Genomic DNA, 23020 nt, shown 5'->3' on the forward strand with positions numbered 1-23020 from the left:
AATTTTGAGTCAGCCTGTGTATATTTTAGTATAGCATTATTCAGAGGAAACAGGGGAATATGCATGTTCAATTGCATGATTCATCACTAGAGAGACCTAGCCAGATGCCACCCAACAGAATTCTTTTGAACAATGCCACTGCCTTAATGACAGATTTCTCATGTAGTCCAAGTGTCTTTCAAGAACATGAGCCAATATTTTCTTCTCGCCGCTTATGAAAGCAACCTTGTATAGTCATACAATGCAGCAGAATACAACTTGAAAGGAATAGTCTTGCTGGTATGGAAATTGTATGAGTTGTAGCTTGGAAAAGTACCTCTCAAATGTCAAACTTGGGGATGTCCCTAATATTTCAAACGACCCTGTATTAACATTGCAAAGTACTTCATTCTGAATACATTTCTGTTCCACTGAGTTTTCCTAGTACTGACTTAGAGCCAAGCTAGACTTTGTTCCCACCAAAGGGGATGCTGTTGGAAATAAAATAGCCATACTTACACTGCTCCCTATCATATTATCTCTAGGACAATGGTTCCAAAACTCTCTCACACACACCTGGGCCACTTGAAAATTGTTGAGAGTACTTGGCTGACCACTCATGATGTTTCTGCCTGTTGTAACTATGGCAATGCATTGGGTTAAATGCTGTACGCTTTTAAAATTGCTTTTTTATTTCTTATATATTGCATGCTATCATATTAAGCCTGAAATTCATGGAATTCAAATTGTAATGCCAAAAAATGCAAGATAAGAAACAGAAGAAATAATAAAATGCAATTAAAATCAATACGGATATTTAATGCCACCGATATGCCACCTCCCATAAAGGTAAAAGGACCCCTGACCATTAGGTCCAGTCGTGGCTGACTCTGGGGTTGCGGCGCTCATCTCGCTTTATTGGCCGAGGGAGCCGGCGTACAGCTTCTGGGTCATGTGGCCAGCATGACTAAGCCACCTCTGGCGAACCAGAGCAGCACACGGAAACACCGTTTACCTTCCCACCGAAGCGCTACCTATTTATCTACTTGCATTTTGACATGCTTTCGAACTGCTAGGTGGACAGGAGCAGGGACCGAGCAATGGGAGCAAAACCCCGTTGCGGGGATTTGAACTGCCAACCTTCTGATCGGCAAGTCCTAGGCTCTGTGGTTTAACCCACAGCACCACCCACGTCCCACATGCCACTTCCCATATTCATCCACAGGTGCCCCGTAGACCACCTTGTGCAGCTCCTAGACCTAGACCATAGTTCGAGAACCCCTGTTCTAAGAGAATTTGCCATGTGACGCACTATGACCACCCTGAGTTTCCTTGCCACACTCAGTGGTAGCCAATGCCATGAAGCAAGGGCAGAAAACTCTCTTTAAGTGGGGGCAGGGGGAAGTCCAACTGGTTGTAGCAAGATAGAATAGTTATTTGCCACATGGTTCCTGGAACTGGGGTACAGGCGCCAAAACAGAACGGTTAGTCGCCATATCCCTCCTCCCAATGTGTCAGTGCTATTTATTTATTCCCCCCCCAAAAAATGCATGAATGAATATGCAATTCACATCAGTGGCACATTTTTAAAATCATGTTTTTAATAGTTCTCAATTGATCACCGCAAACATAAATGAGGCTCAGGCTCAGTAATAGTGGCCAACCATGAGCATTTATAAAGACTGGTTGTTGTGCGGGTGGACCATGGGTAGGCAAACTCAGACCCGGGGGCTGGATCCAGCCCAATCACCTTCTCAATCCGGCCCGCGGACGGTCTGGGAATCAGCGTGTTTTTATATGAGTAGAATGTGTCCTTTTATTTAAAATGCATCTCTGGGTTATTTGTGGGGCATAGGAATTTGTTCATATTTGTTCCTTTTCAAAATATTGTCTGCCCCCCTGCAGGGTCGGAGGGACAGTGGACTGGCCCATGGCTGAAAACGTTTGCTGGCCCCTGAACTATTATTGGATTTTTACTTGGCTCATTTCCTGTATCAAAATCAACAGAGAAGCAGTGGCTGAGGACTGCAATAGCCTGGTACAATACTTTGTAACTTAAATTAGCAGGGGATTTTATTACCTTTTGGCATAATTAGTCACTTCCTCAGCCAGGGCTTTTGCCTTCTCAAGGAGTGTCCCCTGTGCTTTTACTACGTTGCATATTCCTTCAGACAACTCAAGTTATCCTGTTCTTTTTAAAGTCTTCAGCGATTAACAGTTTTGTGCTATTTGTATATCTCCTTGTTCACAATGAAATGGACCTCCCTCAGCCCCACTACGGCCTCTTGGATGCAATGCAGGCAGACAAACACTGAGGAAATAATGTACCCTACTTGAGCTTGCTTTAGTTTTGCTGCGACAGTTCACTGCTGCAAAAGACAAACTCCTGGTCAATTTGAGAAGCAGCTTATTTCTTAGACCAGGGGTCAGCAAACGTTTTCAGCAGGGGGCCGGTCCACTGTCCCTCAGACCTTATGGGGGGCTGGACTCTCTCTCTCTATATATATTTTGGAGAAATAAACGAATTCCTTCCTCCCCCAATGATATTTATTAAATTTCATACAAAGACATAACTTTAACATAACAAAAAAGAAAAAAAGAAAAGAAAAGAAAAAAGAAAATAGAGAAGATAAAGTATTACAGACCTCACATATACCACCACATACATAAATACAATAAGACTTAATTAACTGGTTAAATTCCATCTTCATAAACATATTACTTGACTTCTTTCAATCTCTTCCAACTGAATTTCCTTGTAATTTAATGTAGCAGTTTCCAATGTCATTATTCCATATAACAATATTCCGGTTATAATCAATTTTCCTAACTTTTCTTAGCCTTCTGTTTCTTATTTATTTATTTATTCCTAATTTAATCCTAGGCCTAATTAGTTCTTTCAAGTAATTACAAATCTTTAATATTACAATATTTATTCAAATAGTCTTTAAATTTCTTCCAGTCTTCTTGATATTCCTCTTCTTTCTGGTCGCGGATTCTCCCGGTGAGACCAGCCAGCTCCATAAAGTCCATCACCTTCATCTGCCATTCTTCTACCATTGGTAATTCTTGTGTTTTCTATTTTTTGGCTATTAAAATTCGTGCAGCAGTTGTGGCATACAAAAATATTTACATCTTTTTTGGGCAATTCAGAACCTATTATTCCAAGGAGAAAGGCCTGTGGTTTTTTTAATAAATGTATAAGAAATAAACGAATTCCTATGCCTCACAAATAACCCAGAGATAATTTTAAATAAAAGCACACATTCTACTCATGTAAAAACATGCTGATTCCTGGATCGTCCATGGGCTGGATTGAGAAGGTGATTGGGCCGCATCCGGCCCCTGGGCCTTAGGTTGCCTACCCATGTCTTAGAAATTAGGAAATGCTATACAAAAAGTGTATGCAAGCAGAACTATTTCGGATTGCAATGCCTAATTTTTTTTTGTAATTTTATGTCCACCTCTTTTTGTAGTGCAGGTACTTAAAAGTGGCTTACAGTTAAAGCTAGTATAGAATAAGAGAACAAGAAGAACATAAGTTTAAAGAAGATTGGAAAATATTTGTTCGAATATATGGGGGGAAATCGTGTACACTTGAAAACGTTGGCAGTGTTCAGATAAACCCAACTGTGTAAACAAGTTTTGATGGATGTAATAATGGAATTCTGAATGGTTTAGTTTATGTAAAATATGCAGGGATTTATGATATGTAAAATCAACCATGGAAAGTGAAGAAGGCATTGGCATTTTAAGGTTGTTTAAATGAATGTTCTAAATTGTAAAACAGAAAATTTAATAAAAAATTATATATACAGTTAAAGCTAGTATAAGTAATGTCTTTGTGTGTGCACCTCATAGTTCCTTGAAGGTACCTACCTAAAAGGTTGTTTTTAATTACGGAAACTTGCGACTGGGAGCACAGATTAGTAGTGTTAGCTCCATTCATGCCTCTCTTTGGGGACACTCAATTAAAATTAATCTGAAAAATATATATAAATGCTGCATTTCTTCCTCCTTGCAATAAATGATCTTTCTGGCAGTCTTGGAACGTGCCATTTCTTAGGATATGAGATTTTACAGAATCCTACAGTTATAAATTTACCATAGCAGTATCTTGCTCTGAGACCTTGTGTTGTGTTGTGATTTATTGTTCTTGAGGATGGCGAGCCTTCAAATGTAGGATTTTTGCTTTGTCAAATACCTTTCAGTGGTGCTGCTTTCTATACAGAACTCATTTTCCTTGGTACTGTACTCTGTATTTATAAGATAAGAGCAACGCTTATCTTGGTGGGGAGGTGAAGAGTGTATGCATTTATATAATTATATTGATATGGTCATAGAAAGTTTGCAATATTGCCTATTCTTAGCTGGCCTGGGAATGGCATTCTGACCACACAGTTCTCTGTATTTCTTCATAAGGTTACAGCAATGTTTAAATTTCTCAGATATTTCTCTTGTCGAGAATAAGAAATTTGTATGCTTACAATGGGAATGGAATATATATATATTTATTTCGTGCAAATATTTTTGTGCAATTTTTCAAGTGTTTACAATCCCCCCCCCCCCAAGTTTTATAAAACAAAAATATTTTAAAAGGAAACTAATGAAACGAAAGAGAAAAATCCTGGAAATATATCACATTCATAATTGGGTGTTGCATTACGTCATCTCAAATATTTTGGAGAATGTTACACTAGTATTTGATAAACGTTAGAAAGAGTTAGAAATGAATCTAGCTCTTTGATACTGTACTTAACTCACAATGTCTTATCAGGCCTAGTTATTACGTATTCTCATTAGACCAAGCCTGTACAGTGGTACCTCAGGTTAAGAACTTAATTCGTTCTGGAGGTCCGTTCTTAACCTGAAACTGTTCTTAACCTGAAGCGCCACTTTAGCTAATGGGGCCTCCCACTGCCGCCGCGCCGCCAGAGCACGATTTCTGTTCTCATCCTGAAGCAAAGTTCTTAACCCGAAGTACTATTTCTGGGTTAGCGGAGTCTGTAACCTGAAGCGTATGTAACCCGAGGTACCACTGTATAGTGGATTGGATTCTTCCACTTACTGAATGGGGCTTTTCTGCACCCGTCTTTCCATTACTGCTGTCTGAGCCCACTAAAAAGCTGTGGAAAGCAGTATAGGCGGCTACAGCAGGGAAATAAGGTTGTTGAAAAGCAGGGAAGGGGTGCCTTGCAACTAACCAAAGGCACCTTCAGCTCAGGGCAAGAGCAGCTTCAAATCTACCCTAATAAATACACCGCAGCCTTTCCATTGCACAAGCAGGAAACTCTCTTATAAGACACTCCAGAATTGACTTCCACAATTACCATTACAGCGCCTTTAATGGCGTGTAGTTTTTATCATAAAATAGCAGAAGGAGGCTGAGATAAGGAACTGAAAGTGACTGTTTTTGTTTTACGGACTGAAATGCAAAGGGAAAAAGGAACTGTGGAAGTGCTGCCATTTTATCATTCCAGCGATTTAGTTTATTTCCCTGCTTCTGCATACTGGAGATTTATTTTATTTTATTTTTTAAGGTCTTGGCTTTCTGCTCGCCTGGAGGTTGTTTTAAGGCATAGCCACTTTGCCAAGGGGGGGGAGTGAGAGGAGAGAATCCTAATTCCATTTCTTAATTGTTTGCAGAGACTTAGCCAGTGTACTTAGGATAGTTGCATAGTGAGCTGTAACTGATTATATTGGGTCAAGGCAGATTATTTTAGTGCGTGTTTGCCTGGCTAGGTCGGCTGACGTGGTTGTGATAAACTTGAAAAACGTACATTTTACTGCCAGTGGGAAGCAACAAGAACTTCTGTTCTATTGCACCAAGGCTGCTGGTAATCGGGTTGGGAAACTTGATAACAAGGCTGTCTGTCAGCATCGTTTATGTACTCGGATAAAACATATATTATTAGTGCCTCAGAGAATCGCACTCTTGCTGTGGGCAAAGGAAATAGGCTGCCTCTATAAAAGGCTGTCTAATTCAGTTCAGAGTTGAAGCTGGCTGTTTAGAGTTGAAATTGGATTGTCGAGAGGAGAAGTGTTGAAAGTGTTCCAGGCAACACTGATACATCGCACAGGCTTATTGGCGCATCATCAAGGAGACAAAGTTAGTGTTAAAAAATATTCCTTGGAGGAAGAAACTACAGAAGACCGTTCTTTCAGACAATGTTGGCTATATAAAAAAGCAATTCAAAAACTGGCTTTGTATTCGTTTGCAGTTCTGACAAGTGGAAATCTGAAAAGGTCTGTGGTTGTCGTAGGCTACAGCATAACCCAGGAACCAGAGCTGTAAACTGGAGCATAATTCTTTTGTGATCTGATTGGTTTTGCGGTGAAATAGATTCAGAGGTGGTTTTTAAGAAATGCTGAAGCTATATTGATATCTACAATGACATGCAACTTAAAACAATTAACCACATTGTAAATAGTATATAGTGAGGGAAATCCCACTATGAACTATTAATAGTTAAGCCACACTCTTTGCCATTGGAGTTTCTATTTCATATGTAACAGGCTAACCCTCGTGGCAGGGATAAGGTTTTGTGTGTGTGTGTTAGGTAGCTCAGTACCGCCAGAAATTGCATTTGATGAGCCATTCGACAAACCGGGGCACTAATCCCTTTAAGGTATGCAATTTTGTGGAGTTGTTTGGCATTAATATATGCCTCTTTCATAAATTTATTTGTTACAAATATAAGTTGATCCACATGCCAGTTGAATCCTGTGGGGTAGGGGAAAACTGATTTGTTGAAAATAACTTATTTGTATGTTTTAAAGTTAAACAACTCAGCCATTCAGAACAGGGCAAGATTTAATGCTCTGCAACTTTTAGCTGTTTTGCAACTTTATTGTTTGCAAAAAAATAAAAGCACATTTTCCTTAAGATTTAAAACTCGAGGTTTTCATTCCATGTAAAATTTAAAGAATGACTAAAATAGAGTCACTTTTTATTTAGTTGTTACTATAGAGTGTTCTAGCTCCACATCGCTTCTATATGTGGGAACACCTGCCCTTTCCATTTTTGTGAAGCCTCTATGATCTTTCCTTTTGTTCCTGTTAAGAGCTTGACGGCTTCTTTCTTCCTAACATGTGCTGTGGTATTCCTGCTGTCATTCAGAGACTCGTGCATTGAACAAATCCATGGATCTTATCAAATGCTTGCTGCTGAATAATGCACCTTTGCTTGCTAGAAACTTGATTCTGCGTGACAACTTTGAGCTATTAATCATTTTAAAAGAAAATAGATATAGTTCTATGTTTTAAATTAAACACAGTTATTTCATGACATGGGTAAGGTATTTCTTTCCCTAGTCCTAACCTGAAGGATGTTTAAGTTACTGTGACATATCAAGAGGCATAATCCCCTATGTGTGTGCATGAAGCAATTTATATCAGAATATTAATCCTGTATAATCATAATTAACATGATGACTAGAGGGGGAGAAAGAGAGAGTTGTAGTGTGGTTATAAATTGACACATGTACTATATGGTTTCAGTGGCCAGGAGCCTGACTAATTGTCCACAAATGGAAGAGCTACTTCGATCCACAGTAGAAGAGGAGAGGCAGATTTCTCCAATTTCTTCTTTCTCCCCTGCAGTCCCTCTTGCTGCTCAGAGGGCCCCCCATCCCTCTCAAGATGGTGGGGCAAAAAGGGCTTCAGAGGGAAGGGAGAATCAGTGAAGATTGTCATCCCAGCCTCCTCAGAGCCAGTGTGGTGTAGTGGTTAAGAGCGGTAGACTCGTAATCCGGTGAACCGGGTTCGCTTCCCTGCTCCTCCACATGCAGCTGCTGGGTGACCTTGGGCTAGCCATGCTTCTCTGAAGTCTCTCAGCCCCACTCACCTCACAGAGTGTTTGTTGTGGGGGAGGAAGGGAAAGGCGATTGTTAGCCGCTTTGAGACTCCTTAAGGGGAGTGAAAGGCGGGGTATCAAGTCCAAGCTCTTCTTTTTCTTCTCTTCTTATGAGTGGAATTCTGCTCAGGGGATGCTCTTGTCAGCAGAAGCCTACTTAGGGTACATGAGGGACGCGGGTGATGCTGTGGTCTAAACCACTGAGCCTCTTGGGCTTCCCATTCAGAAGGTCAGCTCTGGATGAATCAGGCTTTGTACCACAGCACTGTAGCTCAGCTAAAGGAGCACTTTGACATGAAGGATCTTGGTGAGGTATCCAACTATCTTTCTCTGCAGGTAGAGAAAGACCAGGCAGGAAATTTTCTGGTACACCAAATGCAGAAAATTGCTAATGTACTAACCAGACTGAATTTGGTTGATGCAAATCCTGTGGACACACCACTGGTAACAGGTTACCAGGTAGATGGTACTGCCGAAGCATTTTCTGACACTACACTGTACAGATGCGTTCTAGGCAAACTGAATTTCATTGCTAGATGTTCAAGACCTGATATAGCTGTAAGCACTAATATGCTTAGCAGACATGCTAACAATCCTACTGTTCAGGATTGGAAAGCTCTCAAGCGCATAGCACGCTATCTGAAGGGCACTTTGCACTACAGACTGAGGTTCATGAGTCAGAAGACTGGAGGTCTTGAGATTTTTGCAGATGCTAGTTTTGGAAGTGACACCACTGATGGTACCAGCACTTCTGGAGTGTGCTACATGTACAATCACTGTCTGTTTGACTGGCTGTGCAAGAAGCAGATGACAGTAAGCCTAAGTTCCTGTGAAGCAGAATTCAATGCTCTGTCATTTTCACTCCTGGATTGTGAATGATTGATGAAACTGTTTCAGGATGTCAGAGTCAAGTTGACATGTCCTATACAGGTGTTTCAAGATAACAGATCCTGTTTGGCTTTGCTAACCTCAGAGAGTTGCAAACAAAGAACCAAATACTTGCAGATAAAGTTATATTGTGCAAGGGAATGTATCCAGAAAGGACTCATTCAGGTGTCCTACATGCCAGGAAATGAAATTCCTGCAGATCTGTTGTCTAAGGTTGTTAACACAGAACAATTTAAGGTTTATGTACAGCGGTTGCAGTTGGGTTGAAATATGTTGACACAGGTTACACGGAAAGGGGGAAGATGTTGGGATGTTCCGTTCCACCTTAAGGCATGATTGTTGTGTGTCACATGCCTGTTTGCACTCCAGCACAGCTTGCTGGGAACTTCCATTTGTGTATAGCTTTTGCTTAGGCTGACTTGCTTTGGACACAAAGGAGATTGGACATGTTTCCTCTGTCTTGATGTATGCTGAATAAACTGCTGGTAAATATGCTCACACAGCCTGTCCTGCCACTTCTGTTTGCACGTTATCTCTGCTGAGTAGAGCGTGCCCTAGCTTTTGAAGTTCAGGTCACTGATTCAAGGACTGGAGTTTGTCCGGTACACCAGCCGGTGGGATGGAGCCAGCTGGGGGCCTGCCAATTGCCCCTGCTTCCTTGGTTGTATGCCAACAAGCGGTTCAAATCCCGGCAACCAGGTGAGCTCCCGTTGCTCTGTCCCAGCTCCTGCTGGCTTAGCAGTTCTAAGGCACGCCAGTGCAAGTAGATAAATAGGTACCACTGTGGCGGGAAGGTAAGCAGCGTTTCCGTGCGCTCTGGTTTCCATCATGATGTTCCATTGTGTCAGAAGCGGTTTAGTCCTGCTGGCCACATGACCCGGAAAGCTGTCTGTGGACAAACACCAACTCCCTTGGCCTAAAAGCGAGACGTGTGCCGCAACCCCATAGTCGCCTTTGACTGGACTTAACCGTCCAGGGGTCCTTTACCTTTTACTTGGGGTACAATACATTCTGTTTGCCTTAGGTCCACATGTTTTTAATCTTAAACCTACTGATTTCTTTTTTAAAAAAATCTGGTTAACAACTTGGGCACATGGGTATTATTAATTTTTTTGTACTGCTCTTTGCATCTCTTGGTGGGTGCACACCCCGTGCTTTGCATAGCTAACCTTCGTCATGTCGTTCTCTTCCACCAGATGCATTCTGTTGCAGGCTATATCATTCTGGTACAGTACCGTAGCTAAAGATACAGTTGTAGGCTTAGTTTGAAATAGAACTTTCTGCTGTTTTCACTGGAATACACGTCTTTTGACTGGGTTTGCTGGAATCTATCTGCAGTGGCCTTTTCATGCATGCAAGGCAGTTAAGAGTTGAAGGATACATATGCGACCTCTCCCTTCCTTTCAACTCAGTGGTTATAAGGTTGGCAGATTAGGTTAAGAGTTCATGTTCTTCATTAACACTTGCCTTGCACAAATACTCTTTCCTCTCCCTTTTTAACTGGGAAAATACTCTTACTTAAGTTGCTTCACCTTGTTCGGTAGGTGTGGTTTCTTTTTTCTAATTGCACTGTGCAATCTAAAGTCACAAATTCAAGTACAGATCAGCTTGCCTAGACAGCAGTTTTCGAAATTAGCCAGTCGTCAGGCACATCTTGCACCTGGCTATCAGCTGCTTGCAACCAAGTGAAGATGTCTAGGTTCCAGGAGGGCACCTAAGCATAGCTGTCAACTTTTCCCTTTTTAAAGGGGAAATTCCCTTATTCTGAATAGGATTCCTTGCAAGAAAAGGGAAAAGTTGACAGCTATGCACTTAATATGTCCATGATCTGGAGTTTCATGCCTGGGGAATCATTGGACCTGGACTGTTTCCACACACTAATACCACATCCTGTAGAATTCTGTCAGTTAGATTTTATCTGCACAATCCGAATGAATTTCAGGAACCAAAAGGCTTTTTCTGAGCAGGAGCAGTGAATGACATTATAATTAGTTGCTGTAGCTTGTCTTCACTTACCCCACCCTACTGCCCTGCTCACAGTTGGGGGGCGGGATTCATGTTATGAATGGTCCGTGTCACCATTAAGAAGATGAGGTCGGAATAGGCCAGTGTATATGTGGACTGTCCCTGCTTCAAGTGACTTTTCTTCTTGAAGTTCTCAAAGCTCTTAACCTAGCTTAAGGTTGTCCTCTGAACTAGCAGGATGTTTAACTCATAATCAGTCACAGCCAGTCCATCATCTGGAAGATAAGACTTTAGAGCCCCAAAATAGCAAGTAGACATTCCGTTTCACCGATTGGTTTAATGACCCATTTGGCGTCCAGCTTATATATCTTGAGTTTATAACGCTGGCTCTACGACTTTGAGGAAGGGAAGCATAAAACCAACCAAAGAGCAAGAGTTACGGTGTTACATGCAAATGTATACAAGTCTTGCCAACCATTTCCCCCCCAGTTAAAAAGCGGTGTCAGGAGATTAAAGGTGCAACACAAACTTGGAGCTGAGACTTGTGTCTCTGCATTTGCTGATTCAAGCTGGAATAGAATTGGGAGAAGAAAACTGGACCATGGAGAACACATTAAGTGGCCAGTCTGCCAACAGCAATCCTGTGCTCAAATCAGTGCTGGACAAGGAATGAGTGGCTTTTCCCTATACCAGAGGTTTTCAACCTTTTTGGGTCCATGGCTCCCTTGACCAACCATATTCTTTCTGCCGCACCCCTGTGGGGCTCAGGAGCCCAGTTGTGTCACCCTTTGCCTGCAGAACTGGCAGTCTCTCAACCTTTTTCAAACACCCACCCCTTGTGGAGTGTCCCCTCAGCCTCCTCTCCCCTTGGGAGTCCTCTGGGCAGCCACAGGGGCCACTCCTGGTCTCTGAACTGCCTCCCCCTGCCCCAAAGAAAAGTGCCTTCTCCCATTGCCCACAGGGGCCTGGGAAGCACCCCTTGGCCAGTGCCAGAGCCACCATTTGCCTGTGGAGCTTGTAGCAAGGGCTCCTGCAACAAACAGCTGTGCGGTGGCGCGGCAGCAGCAGGAGGCCCCATTAGCTAAAGTGGTGCTTCAGGTTAAGAACAGTTTCAGGTTAAGTACAGACCTCCAGAACGAATTAAGTACTTAACCCGAGGTACCACTGTATTGTATACAATATTGTGGCAATATTGCCCAAATGGAAGCCACAATAAATATAGTTTGCATGGTTTTATTGCGGTATTGTACAACTGCATGTCGAATTAGTTGATGAAGAGTGGGCCACCAGATTATGAGGTAACTCTGCTCTGCCCTTTTGGGTATAGTCGATGAGCCAATTCTGAACTGGAAAACATTCTGCTTGCCACAGCCGTTTTATTTCACAACACAAAGAAGGTAATCTCTTTTGTAAAGACAGATAGCCAAAATGAGTTCAATGCCCTTTCGTTTTAAGCTGGAGCAACCATATTTTGATTGGCGTTGTCTGTGCTGATGTTTACTCTTGTCGGACTTTTGTCTAAGCCAAGTCTCCTTACCTCTGGAAGGACATGGTGACACGGTAGATAACTGCGGCCTTTTGAGTTGGTTGTTGCTTCCTCCCACCCCTCTCTTTTCCTCCCAAATTCAGAATGGGTGGGCACCGTGCCCTCTGTGTGTGTCAGTACAGCTGCCTTTTTGCCCTTGGACGTTGGAAGACAGATCATTAACGTACGTCTTGCTTCTTAACTTTTAAAGTGAGAGCTGGTGTGGGCAGCTGCCATGGACCTACACTGTTACAATCAAAATGGCTGCCTGTATGGCCTCATCCTTTTCTGCCCACTAAAGGGCTGCTGAGAGAAGGAGAAAGCTGCAAGTATAGTGCTATGGCAGCTGGCATCTCTAGAGATGGGTGCCAACCATAGCTCTTTGGCAGCAGGTGCACACAGAAAGGCAAAAGAGAAGGGATGTTTTCCCACTTGGTTGGTCCAACATAAAAACCAGCTGAGGCAGCCTAGAATAGCAACAACTTTTTTTGCTACTGCTGCATCACACTGTTGACTCACGTTAAGGTCATGGTTCACCAAGACCCCAAGATCCTTTTCACGTGTACTGCTAGCAAGCCAAATGTCCCCCATCCTATATTTGTGCATCTGGTTCTTCCTGACTAAGCGCAGAACCCTATTCCCTATTGAAATTCATTTTGTTAGCTTGGGCCCAGTTCTCCAATCTGTTAAGGTGATTTTGAATCCTGATTTTTGCCTTTTGTGGCATTAGCTACCCCTCCTAGTTTGGTGTCATCTGCAAATTTGATGAGCATCCCTTCATCCAAATAGTTTATAAAGACATTGAACCCAACAGCATGACCCAGCTCTGCTCTATCCTGAAACAAACGAGAACTTTGGGCTTCTACCAGCCCTTATGCTATCTCCGTGTTGGTGGTAATAGAGGCGCTTAGCTGCCTGCACTGTTCAGAAATGGTTTGAGGCATTGGTGAGCTTGAAGCTACACTGCAAGGTATCAAGAAAGTGGTTTGTGCCACTGAGACTTCAGTGAGAGGCAAATGGACTTGGAATCTTGTTTCCTCTCACGGATAAAGTATGATAGCCAAATGGTGTATGGCTCTGGAAATACTTCATAGAGTAAATGTAAACTTAAGGTGTTAACTATTGTCGATGTGGTTTGAGTCCTGGAAACTCTGTCCAAATATACTGGCCATGTAACAAAGCAAATGAATTTTGGTCTCAAACAAGGAACAGAATAGAGAGAAAAACAATTTGCTCCAGGTCCTGTTTTATTCTGATTAGCCAGTGTCAAAAAGCACCTTAGCAACAAACAGAACTAATATCCTATATCAGGGATGTCCAACCGGTCAATCGCGATCTAGATTACTGCCAGTTCACTGGGTAGATCACTGCCAGTTTTTTTATAGTGGGAGTAGATCGCAGTCTGTTAGAAGTTGGACGTGCCAGTCCTATATAATTGTTGCTGTGAGGTGTTAGGCAAAACCTTGATAAGTCTTCAACCCATTCATAACAGAATGGGAAACAGAAATGTCTGAACACACAACCATGGCAAAGCTTACAGACTTATTTCAGGGCGAAAGAAGGAAGACAGGGGTTTAATATATTTAGACAGAATTGGACAATGTTCATGGAATACCGGTGTAATTTAAGATGTGTTCTCAACTTCCAAAATATTTATTTGAGGCGATTTAGGATTGTTTCCAATGCTTCCTGTGTGTGAGCAGAATGGATTTTTACTTAATTTGGATGTGATTCATGCTCTGCACCCTGAAGTGGTTTGGCCCAAGACACAGGTTAATGTTGGTGGGAACTGGGCCCTAAGAGTGAAGCATGATGCTAAGTATAGGAACAATGCAAAATGAGTTTTTTTGCACAGATGCAGGTGGAAAGAGGAAGTTAGGAGAAAGGGTAATGAGAGGTTTTGGGGGTGTATGAGAGAGAAAGCAGGGCAGGGGAGGAAATCCACCATCCCAAGGCTCAGAGAGCAGTGCTCAGCCATTTTTGGTTTCAATTTTAGTTTCTCATTTTCCCAGTCTTCCCTCAGTTCTCCCTCCACCTCATCTTTAGCTTTGGTTCAGCACCTTAGAAAGACATTGAATTGAGGCTTCTTATAGCCACAAGTCCCGGCAGACCCCTGATAATAGGAATGTACAGGAGCTCTTCCGAAATGGATGGTGTGATTGACATTGTGCTGGAAGCATCTCATGCATCTGGTGTGATAATGAGGCAAGTTTTGCTGGGGACTATTTTACGGCTTTCAAGTCTGTTTGCTGCTTTTCGGCCGTAGTGTTTTAAAGTAGGAGTTGATCTGAAGCTGCAAAATAAAGAGTCTCTTGTGACTGAACATCTAAGAGTGACCAAAGTTACTGTTCAGGGGACTGCAGAAACTGGACCTTGTGGTTTTGATTTGCTGTTGTAAATTTGTTGCAGGGCTGAAGAAGGAAGGGTTCAGCTTGCACAACAAAGCTATTCCGGTGGAGGCAGAGCAATCGCGTCCATTTTAGCACATGGCTTTCTATGAAATAACTCGGAGATCTATGATCACGGAGATTAAAGCATTTCCCCCTCCTGAATGGCCCTCTTTTGCTCTGTTCCTGAAGGAATAGACTCCATGCACTGCTACTGCAAGAGGCAGCAGCCCTACCGAACCCAAGTATTACAAATCTCTTTCTGAATGTGGTCTTCCAAAGCAAGGGCTAAGGATAGAGTGGGGAACCTATGGCCATTCAAATGTTCTTAGGCTACAAGTCCCATCAGGCTCAGCCAGCATGACTATTGGTCTGGAATGAGATGAGATGAGATGTAATCCAGCGACATTAGGAGGGCCACAGGTTCCTCACCTGTGCACTAAGGAGGCCTGTTCCTGGTTGCATGCTAAAGTGTGAGAGGAAGTCCTGACTTGTTTTTTCTCAATAAAAGCAGCTTCAAGAAGGGTGCAGATTTGAGCACAGGATTGCTGTTGGCAGACTGGCCACTTGATCTGTTCTCCATGGTCCATTTATCTTCTCCCAATTCTATTCCAGCTTGAATCAGCAAATGCAGAGACCCAGGTCCCAGCTCCAAGTTTGTGTTGCACCTTTAATCTCGTGACACTGCTTTTTAACTGGGGGGGAAATGGTTGGCAAGACTTGTATACATTTGCATGTAACACCGTAACTCTTGCTCTTTGGTTGGTTTTATGCTTCTCTTCTTCAAAGCCTTAGAGCCAGCGTTAGAAACTCACATATTTAAGCTAGGTGGAAAATAGCTCCTTAAACCCAAGGTTTCAGTCACCCAAACGGAATGTCTAGTTGCCATTTTGGGGCAAGATGGCTCCAGTGTCTTATTTTTCAAATGAATGACTGGGATTGATTCTCTAAACATCTGGTTAGTTCAGAGGACAACCTTGAGCTAGTTTAAGAGCTTTGAGAACTTCAAGAAGAAAAGTCACTTGAAGCAGAGACAGTCCACATATATACTGGCCTATTCCGACCTCATTACATGGGAATATTTTTCACAACTGTGAGCAGGGCAGTGGGGTGGTGTAAATGAAGTCAAGCAACAGCAATGAATTATAATGTCATTCGCTGCTCCTGCTTAGAAAAAGCATTTTGGTTCCTGAAATTCATTCGGATTGTGCAGATAAAATATAAGCCCAGGCATCTTCACTTGGTCTCAAGTGGCTGATAGATGCAAAACACGCTTGGTGCCTGGCTAATTTCGAACACTGCTTAGTGCAGGGGAACATTTTGCCTACGTGGGCTGGATCCTTATCAGACCCTAGTCAGTGGGGGCAGATTTTACAAGTAGATCTGGACCAGAAGTCAGGACTTAAGAGGTTGCCAAGAGTTCCCATGGGGAACATTTACGCACCACCAATCCATCTGCTAGGGCCAATGCCTGTTGTCCTTTGCCAATGCACAGTTAGGAATCTACTTTAAGGCTTCCAGTTGTGCAATGACAACTGCATCTGTACCTGCCCAGTACCAGATGCATCTCATATGCTGAAAGGTGTGGGGCAGGTAAGCATGGTTTGGGGAATGCAGCCTTGCAGACAATGTTTAAATCCCTGCCAGTTTGACTTGCAAGCCAAAGTTTTCCCACCTGTACTGTAGAGCCTAATAAGCTCAAGGTGATATGTTAACCTGCTTCCTAGGATAAGGCTATTACTGGTGATATTGACTTGCAACATCCATGCCTTTAAATGGTGCAATTTGATCACAATTGCAATGTATGTTTGAGAAGAGAGAAAAGAAGGGAATTGTAGAAACACTAAGCAGAATGAGCTGTCTTACGATGCATTTTGTTAAAATTGCTTTTTTATGATTATGGGCAGAGCTTTATTTGTTTTTGTTTTTTGCTCCATTATAACAGATTGTGTGCAATCTTATCTTTTTCTCCATAGGCTTCACCTGGCCTGCAAGACATTGTTAGGTTTACAGCTTAAATGAAGCACTTTAGCAAGTTTATAAATGTACTTTAAACCTTCCCGAAAAAGACACCCCAAATCATTAACTTTTCTGCTCAGTGACCTGTTCTCAGCTTTGTTTGTTTACTAGAAAAACCAAGAACAAACAGTGACTGCATTCTGACATTGTGTATTTACTTTACCAAAATAAACTCCAAGCGAATTCATAATCTGAAGATAAATGAGCAAATAACAGCTTGTTTGGTTTGGATGCAAAGATGGCTGGACTACTTTTGCATAGCTGGCCAAAGTCTTTGTGAGCTAATATATCAAAACTCCCCGTGAAAGGTCTTTTATGACTTCTGGGATGACTGCAGCAGTAATACTTGCTGCCTTTTGAAGACCAGAAGGCCACAACCCTACCCTTGAGATCGTGTGCTCAGATCACAGTGTACAAGTTTTTGTATATACAAATCGTACAGTCTGGACAACGAAAGGTCATGGCTGTGTACAGTCAGCATAACCTTGCCAGTGTCCTGGCAGATCATGGTTGTGTTGTGAATTGACGTGGCATAGAATTTGTGCTCTGACTGTGTCTCCGTCCCTATTTTGGCTGCTCTGCCTCTGTATTTTCTCTGGCAGAGCAGCTGTGTTGATCCCTACAGCACGTTGGAGACTTCTGATCTGCTGGTAGAATATATTGCGTTCCGCCACCATAGCAGAGCTTCTGCCGAGAACCTAGAACTCTTTGGCTGATGCAAACTCAAGGATAAGATTGCACTCCAATATTTAATTTGCATCAGTTTTAAATTCACCCTTTCTGTGTGGAGATTTGAAAAGACGATTCTGCCGGCAAAATTTCAAAATACGGTATACATTTTGGAATGAATACTCTTCTTTCAAAACAAAATGTTAAGTTTAAATACAATATTATAAACTTGAAATTGGTCTTGGAGAATGGAATAGTTTTGCATTAACAGTTTCTTTTCAGTTCAGTTGTAATAGGAGGAAGAGTAAAATCTTGCTTGCTAACATTCTGTCGATTCAGTGAAATGTAGACTGTGTTCTTATCCTTATAAGAAACCAAGTGTTTACACTAGCAATGAATGCTCCCTTTTCGCTGCTGCCTCCTCCTCCTTTTCTTCTTCTTCCTTTTTCACATGCTGTTTACTTTCAGAGCCCTGGCTTGTGTTTGCGGTTTTCCATTTTCTGTCAAGCTGCATTGGTAGAGATAAAGGCGATCTTCGTTCTGCAAGCTGTCTTATATCTGTTTTACGGACTATCTGCCTTTTTCAGATACGTAGCTGCGGAAAACACTTAGGGCCACTCAGAGCAAAATAAACTAACATGAAAAAGTCTTGTGTTTTTCAACTTAGTGTTCAAGAACATAGGTTCTTCATGGTGGTGAAACGATATTTTCTCATTATGATTTGAAAATATGCCACTAACAAAATATGCAATAATTTACTGACCAGTGAAGTTAAAAAATCTTTGGGCAATTTATTTTCACCACTATTTAAAGGAAAGGTAGGGGAAGGGATATTTTGACTATGTCTGAAGTAGTAGTTCTTTTTAAGGATAACTCTGGTTTTGTTTCGTTTTAAAATATTAACCAATTTTCACATAACAATTTGTCAATCCTCTTAATCAATTACATTATTCTTTCCCCCTTTCCCCCCTCAACCTTCCCTCTCCACCTCACCAAGGACTTCCCTCAGCTCCCCTCCCTGATTTCTTTACATATATTGTTTTCTGCATGTTGTAAAATTGTACGTATCCTTACTTTAGTTCAGCTAATAAATTTGTGAATGTTTATTCAAAACCTGCCACAGAGTCCACTTCATTTTGTTGTCTTTTTAGCTAGTTTGTAAAAAGCTCCCATTCTTCCTTGAAGTCACCGTTGTCCTTTTCACGCAGCTTATATGTCAGTTTGGCCAATTCCGCACAGCTCATCAATTTTGCTTGCCATAGTTCTTTCGTTGGGATTTCCTCGTTCTTCCATCGTTGTGCTAACAAAACTCTTGCCGCTGTTGTAGCATGCATAAATAAGTTCTTTACTTTTATTGGCAGGTCTTGTCCTACAATAGGATGACTCTGGTTTTTATTTAGTTTCTTGTGGCAGTCTTCTTCTTCTTCTTCTTCCACGCACACACAACTCAGTCCCTGCTCTATGTAAGCCCTGCCATCAGTTCTGATAGCTGAGTGGAACCATATTCTGAGGCAGTATGAGATGCTTGGGAACATTGGTGAATGTTGTTCTGCCCCCACCTCAGTGCTTGCAGTGTTTCTGCCGCTCAAATACTGAACTAACACCACCCCCCCCCCCCGTTAAATATAGTTTAGGCAATATTGTAGTGAGCTCACTAAATCATCGTGCTGTTATAAGCACCAAAATGCTACTCCATTTCACAGCTTCATAGAACTCCTGAAGTTTATGTTGCAAATGCCTCAAACTTTGGCAGATTGCTCAGTATCTTGACTATTCAGATGTAGTTTAGTTGCTTAACCATTCTTTTGAGAACTCAATACTGATTGAAGGGAAGATTTGAGTACAATATATATGTATCATATCAGTTAATGAAGGATGTACACTGGTTTTTAACGCAGCTTATTTACTTTTTTAAAGAACTCAAAAGCAGGAGCCTAATCCTTTCCTACTTGCTTCTGTAGTTTATAAGGAAGGAGGTCTTTGTTCAAATGACAAAGTGAGCCTGCCAAAAATCCCTACTCGAATTGTTTGGATTAAATTTCCCTTTGATAGTTTCACTTATTTTGAATCCTATAGATTTATCCCATTAGACATACAAAATATCTCCAGATTTCAAGAAAGAGCAGTCAGGGAAATGTGTTGACCTTTGGGATGGTATATAGACTCTCCAAAAGAATTACAAAAATGTAAGATAATGCTAGAGCACCATTGCAATCTTAGTTTAACCCACTTATCAAGTTATAATACTTTAATTGAATGTCCTTTTTCTGAGGATCTGCTTTTAACCGTTTTTTGTGGGTTTTTCTTTTTCTTTTTTTTTACGTTTGCGCAACTAACGTCTTGAGGATTAAGATTCTTGTTGAAAGATGAATTTGGAAGTTTTCTGGGGAGGAAACTACAAATCATTTCTCTGTGCTTTCTGAGGGAAATAAGAAAAGCTGATATCAAAGGGGAAATGTTTCCTTGGTCCCAGGATTAAATAACAGTGATGATGATGATCATAATAATAGTGATATAATAATGTGGACAACTAAATAATCAGGATTTTGCCAGCTTTGAAAACAACAGATAGCATAGCTTAGTATGGTATGTAGTAATAAAGAATACAGAAACACATTTCAATGGTTTTGTAAAAGTTCTTTGGGGGTTTTTCGGGGTATGTGTGTGTTTGTTTTTTGCAATAGAGTTGTCCAATTTGAGGAAGTTAAGCCAAAGAGGATCTAAACCTGGGTGCTATTTTTGTCTAGGCTACCTTTTTAATGCAGAAATGAAACTTCTGAATCTGGAAATTTTGTTAAGTAGAACGAACTTGTTCAGGAAGTGGAGAATAAGAATTCCCTTAACTTTCCGCAAGTTGGCATAGCCAGAGCCTGCACCTTTTCAGCAAACAGCAGTGGTCTGTCTTGGTTTGTTTTACCATGACTTTCAGAAGTTGCTTCTACAGCATTGTGGGATGAGAGTTCTAGAACAGTTTCTAAAAGAAGGCACTGTTTCCACTAAGTGGTTTCAGAAAGCCACTTCAGGATTTGAATGGATGGTATTAAGCAACGCCTTCAACGGTGCTCTCGGTTTGCTTGCAGAATTCTTGAATTTTTGAAAACAAGTGAGTGATGTCAGGTTTTCAACATTGCAGTGTATCGCCAGCCAAACATCATGGCGATATTCCGGGTGAAACTGCCGCAGCTCTCATTGTGAGAGCTGAGGTGCTTTCATCCCAGCGCCTTGCAGGCTGTGGCCAATAATAATAATATAATAATATATTTATTGTCATTTCCCCCTCTCGGGGACAACGAAATTACTTGGCTGCTCCATCCACCCAGGTAGGGCACTCCACTCAAAATCAGAACAACTATAAAAACACTAATTAAAACAATATAGCTGGCCCCAGCGTGCTGCTCAACCGGGGGGCAGAAAGCCTTGTGCTAGTCCCCATTTCTCCTCCTAACCTACCTCACAGGGTTGTTGTGAGGATGAAACTTCCGGGGGGGGGGGAGAAGGAGTTTTGGAGCTTGTTGTAGAGAAAGGCTGGGGGGGGGGGAAGAACCCCCAAATCTTCACTGTCATTCCAAATCAATGCAGCGTACTCTATATCTTCTTTAAAAATGTAACTGACATTTTTTTCTTTGTGGATTTCTTTCAGGCCAAAGCTGTGAACCTTAAAATGTCATGATGGCTTGCCTTACGGTGACAGAAATGGAAGGCCCGGCCTCATCTACTCTTCACCAGAATGGTGGCGTCCTTGGGAATGCGGCTGTTTCCACGCACACAGAGCCTCTGCTTCGAGTTTACTTGTATCATTCCCAAGGAAAGATGGACGGCGATTATCTACAGTTTCCAGCAGGAGAGTACGTTGCGGAAGAGATCTGTGTTGCTGCTTGTAAAGCCTGTGGTAAGATCACACACCCTGTTTTCTGACTGACGGAACTGTTTCGGCCTCACTTTTCTGGGATTTGGCAAGAAAACACAGATCAGAATGGCACTTTGTGGCTCAGACAGCCCCAGCAATGTTCCTTCTGTGCTTTGCAATCAAATGTTTGAAGGAGTGTCCCAGGGGCTGTTGGAACAGCTGTGTACTGCACCTCGAAGCCTTGACAGCTGAGGCTTCAGAGAGCAGTTCTGGGAGGGAGAAGTGGTTTGATGGGAGTGTGCTTGCTCCAGCACAGGAATGGTCGTTTAAGTTCCAGATTGTTCCTTTGCAGCTCCACCCTTACCCACATCTGACATCCCCAAGTTTGACCCACAGCCTGGAGGTTCACCCATGGTTTAGTGTCATGCGAATGAGTCTTGGGGTCCCCTCTCTGCTTCCCCCCATTAAATGCTGTTTAGAATTGTCAGAACACTAAACTGTACTCACTCTTAACTACTATTGAAACAAGCCAGCTTCATGAAACATAACTTGAAAAAAGCATAGTTAAGACTAACTGGGTTGTCCACATTTGGACGTAACTCAAACCTGGAGTTAGTTACTATGGTCTCCTTCTGACTAGAGGGGGAGCATACTTCACATAATGCTGGTGCGTTCACATAATGCTCAACCATAGCTTAACATTTCACCTAAACAAGGCTTTGGTTGGTGTGAGAAAAAGAATGGAACCTGCGGCTGGTGCTCACACCTTCCTGTTCGTCTCAGAAGCTGCGGTTGTCTTTTGAAACCGTAGGTTCCTCTTCACTCAAGCTGCCCCTGATATTCTCTGACTAGACGAAAGAAGCTCTTGCTGAACCAAATGGTAAAAAGGTGCTTTCAAAAGAGACCCAAAGCTTGGATGATATCTTGATGGTGTAGGTGATAGTCACCGGTCCTTCTCGCTCCTCTGGCAATTTTAGGATTTCAAACATCCGATTAAGAATTTGCATCCATGCATTTAAGAGAAAATGTGACCAGAGCCCAAAGGCTGCACATTTTTCTTGGGAAGGAAAACTGTTCAGTGTAACAGAAATCTTAGTGTCATTAATGTAATTAAAAGAAATCAGTCTGTTTTGTGGAATTAGAGAACAGTTTGGTTCCATATTTTTAAGCTGCTAGTGTCATCTAAGATCGTCTATTGCTAACTGTTGGAATTCGATTAATAGCATAACATTATCTGCTGGTGTATACTTTCTGGTGACAACTCCTGCATGGGCTGTTCCTTTTTTTATCTTTACCAAGTATTTCTATTATTAAAGTAAATACTGTAGTTAGTGCTTAAGCCGGAGTGCTCAATTTTAAAAATTACTAGGAAGGTAATTGCAAAGCCATATGCGTTGTATCCTGGGGTAGTAGGGGAGCTTTCTGGTGTAGTCTCAGAAGTTCTGTCATCCTGGAGAATGGGAAAGGTGCCACAGGAAATGATTTAAGGTTGCCAAGATCAGATTGTGTCTTTAAAATGTACATAATGAACAACATGTCTGTTCTGCCCACCCCAGATACCTAGGGGAAATCAAAGTTCCATCTTGGAGTCAAAAGATGCGTCAGGAGAACGTACTATGGAACACTTTATTCCTTCTTTTTCACCATCTCCAATCTATACTTGTTCACGAAGGTTTGATTTAACCCACCAAGTTACACTGATTCAAAACAATGCTCTCCTTTTTTACTTTTGGAAGACAAGGAATGTGAGCACTGCAAAAAAAAAGTTGTGCAGTTCTGTTTGTAATCTGAATTCTTAGCATCCAGTAGATCATTGATGATCTTTTTTCCTTTAGATCAATAAGTGGTCTTAAGCAGGTTATGGGGCACATGCCAAACCATGGTTA

General features: G+C 41.9%; 1 protein-coding gene across 2 annotated transcripts in view; it reads left to right on the forward strand.

Moving 5' to 3' along the window:
• The window catches only part of JAK2 (Janus kinase 2), a 94141-nt gene that overhangs the window by 11425 nt on the left and 59696 nt on the right, over positions 1-23020 (forward strand). Inside the window, exons 1-2 of one of the 2 annotated variants that reach the window (XM_081844837.1) lie at positions 17295-17448; positions 20928-21176. In XM_081844837.1, the coding sequence (XP_081700963.1) occupies positions 20954-21176 (223 nt within the window). In that variant the 5' untranslated portion in view covers positions 17295-17448; positions 20928-20953. Of the gene's footprint in view, positions 1-17294; positions 17449-20927; positions 21177-23020 lie in introns of those variants that run through there. The other variant, XM_081844836.1, reaches the window with a different exon arrangement.

Source organism: Podarcis erhardii (genome assembly GCF_964252035.2).
Source record: "Podarcis erhardii genome assembly, chromosome: 17".
Classification (NCBI taxonomy): domain Eukaryota; kingdom Metazoa; phylum Chordata; class Lepidosauria; order Squamata; family Lacertidae; genus Podarcis; species Podarcis erhardii.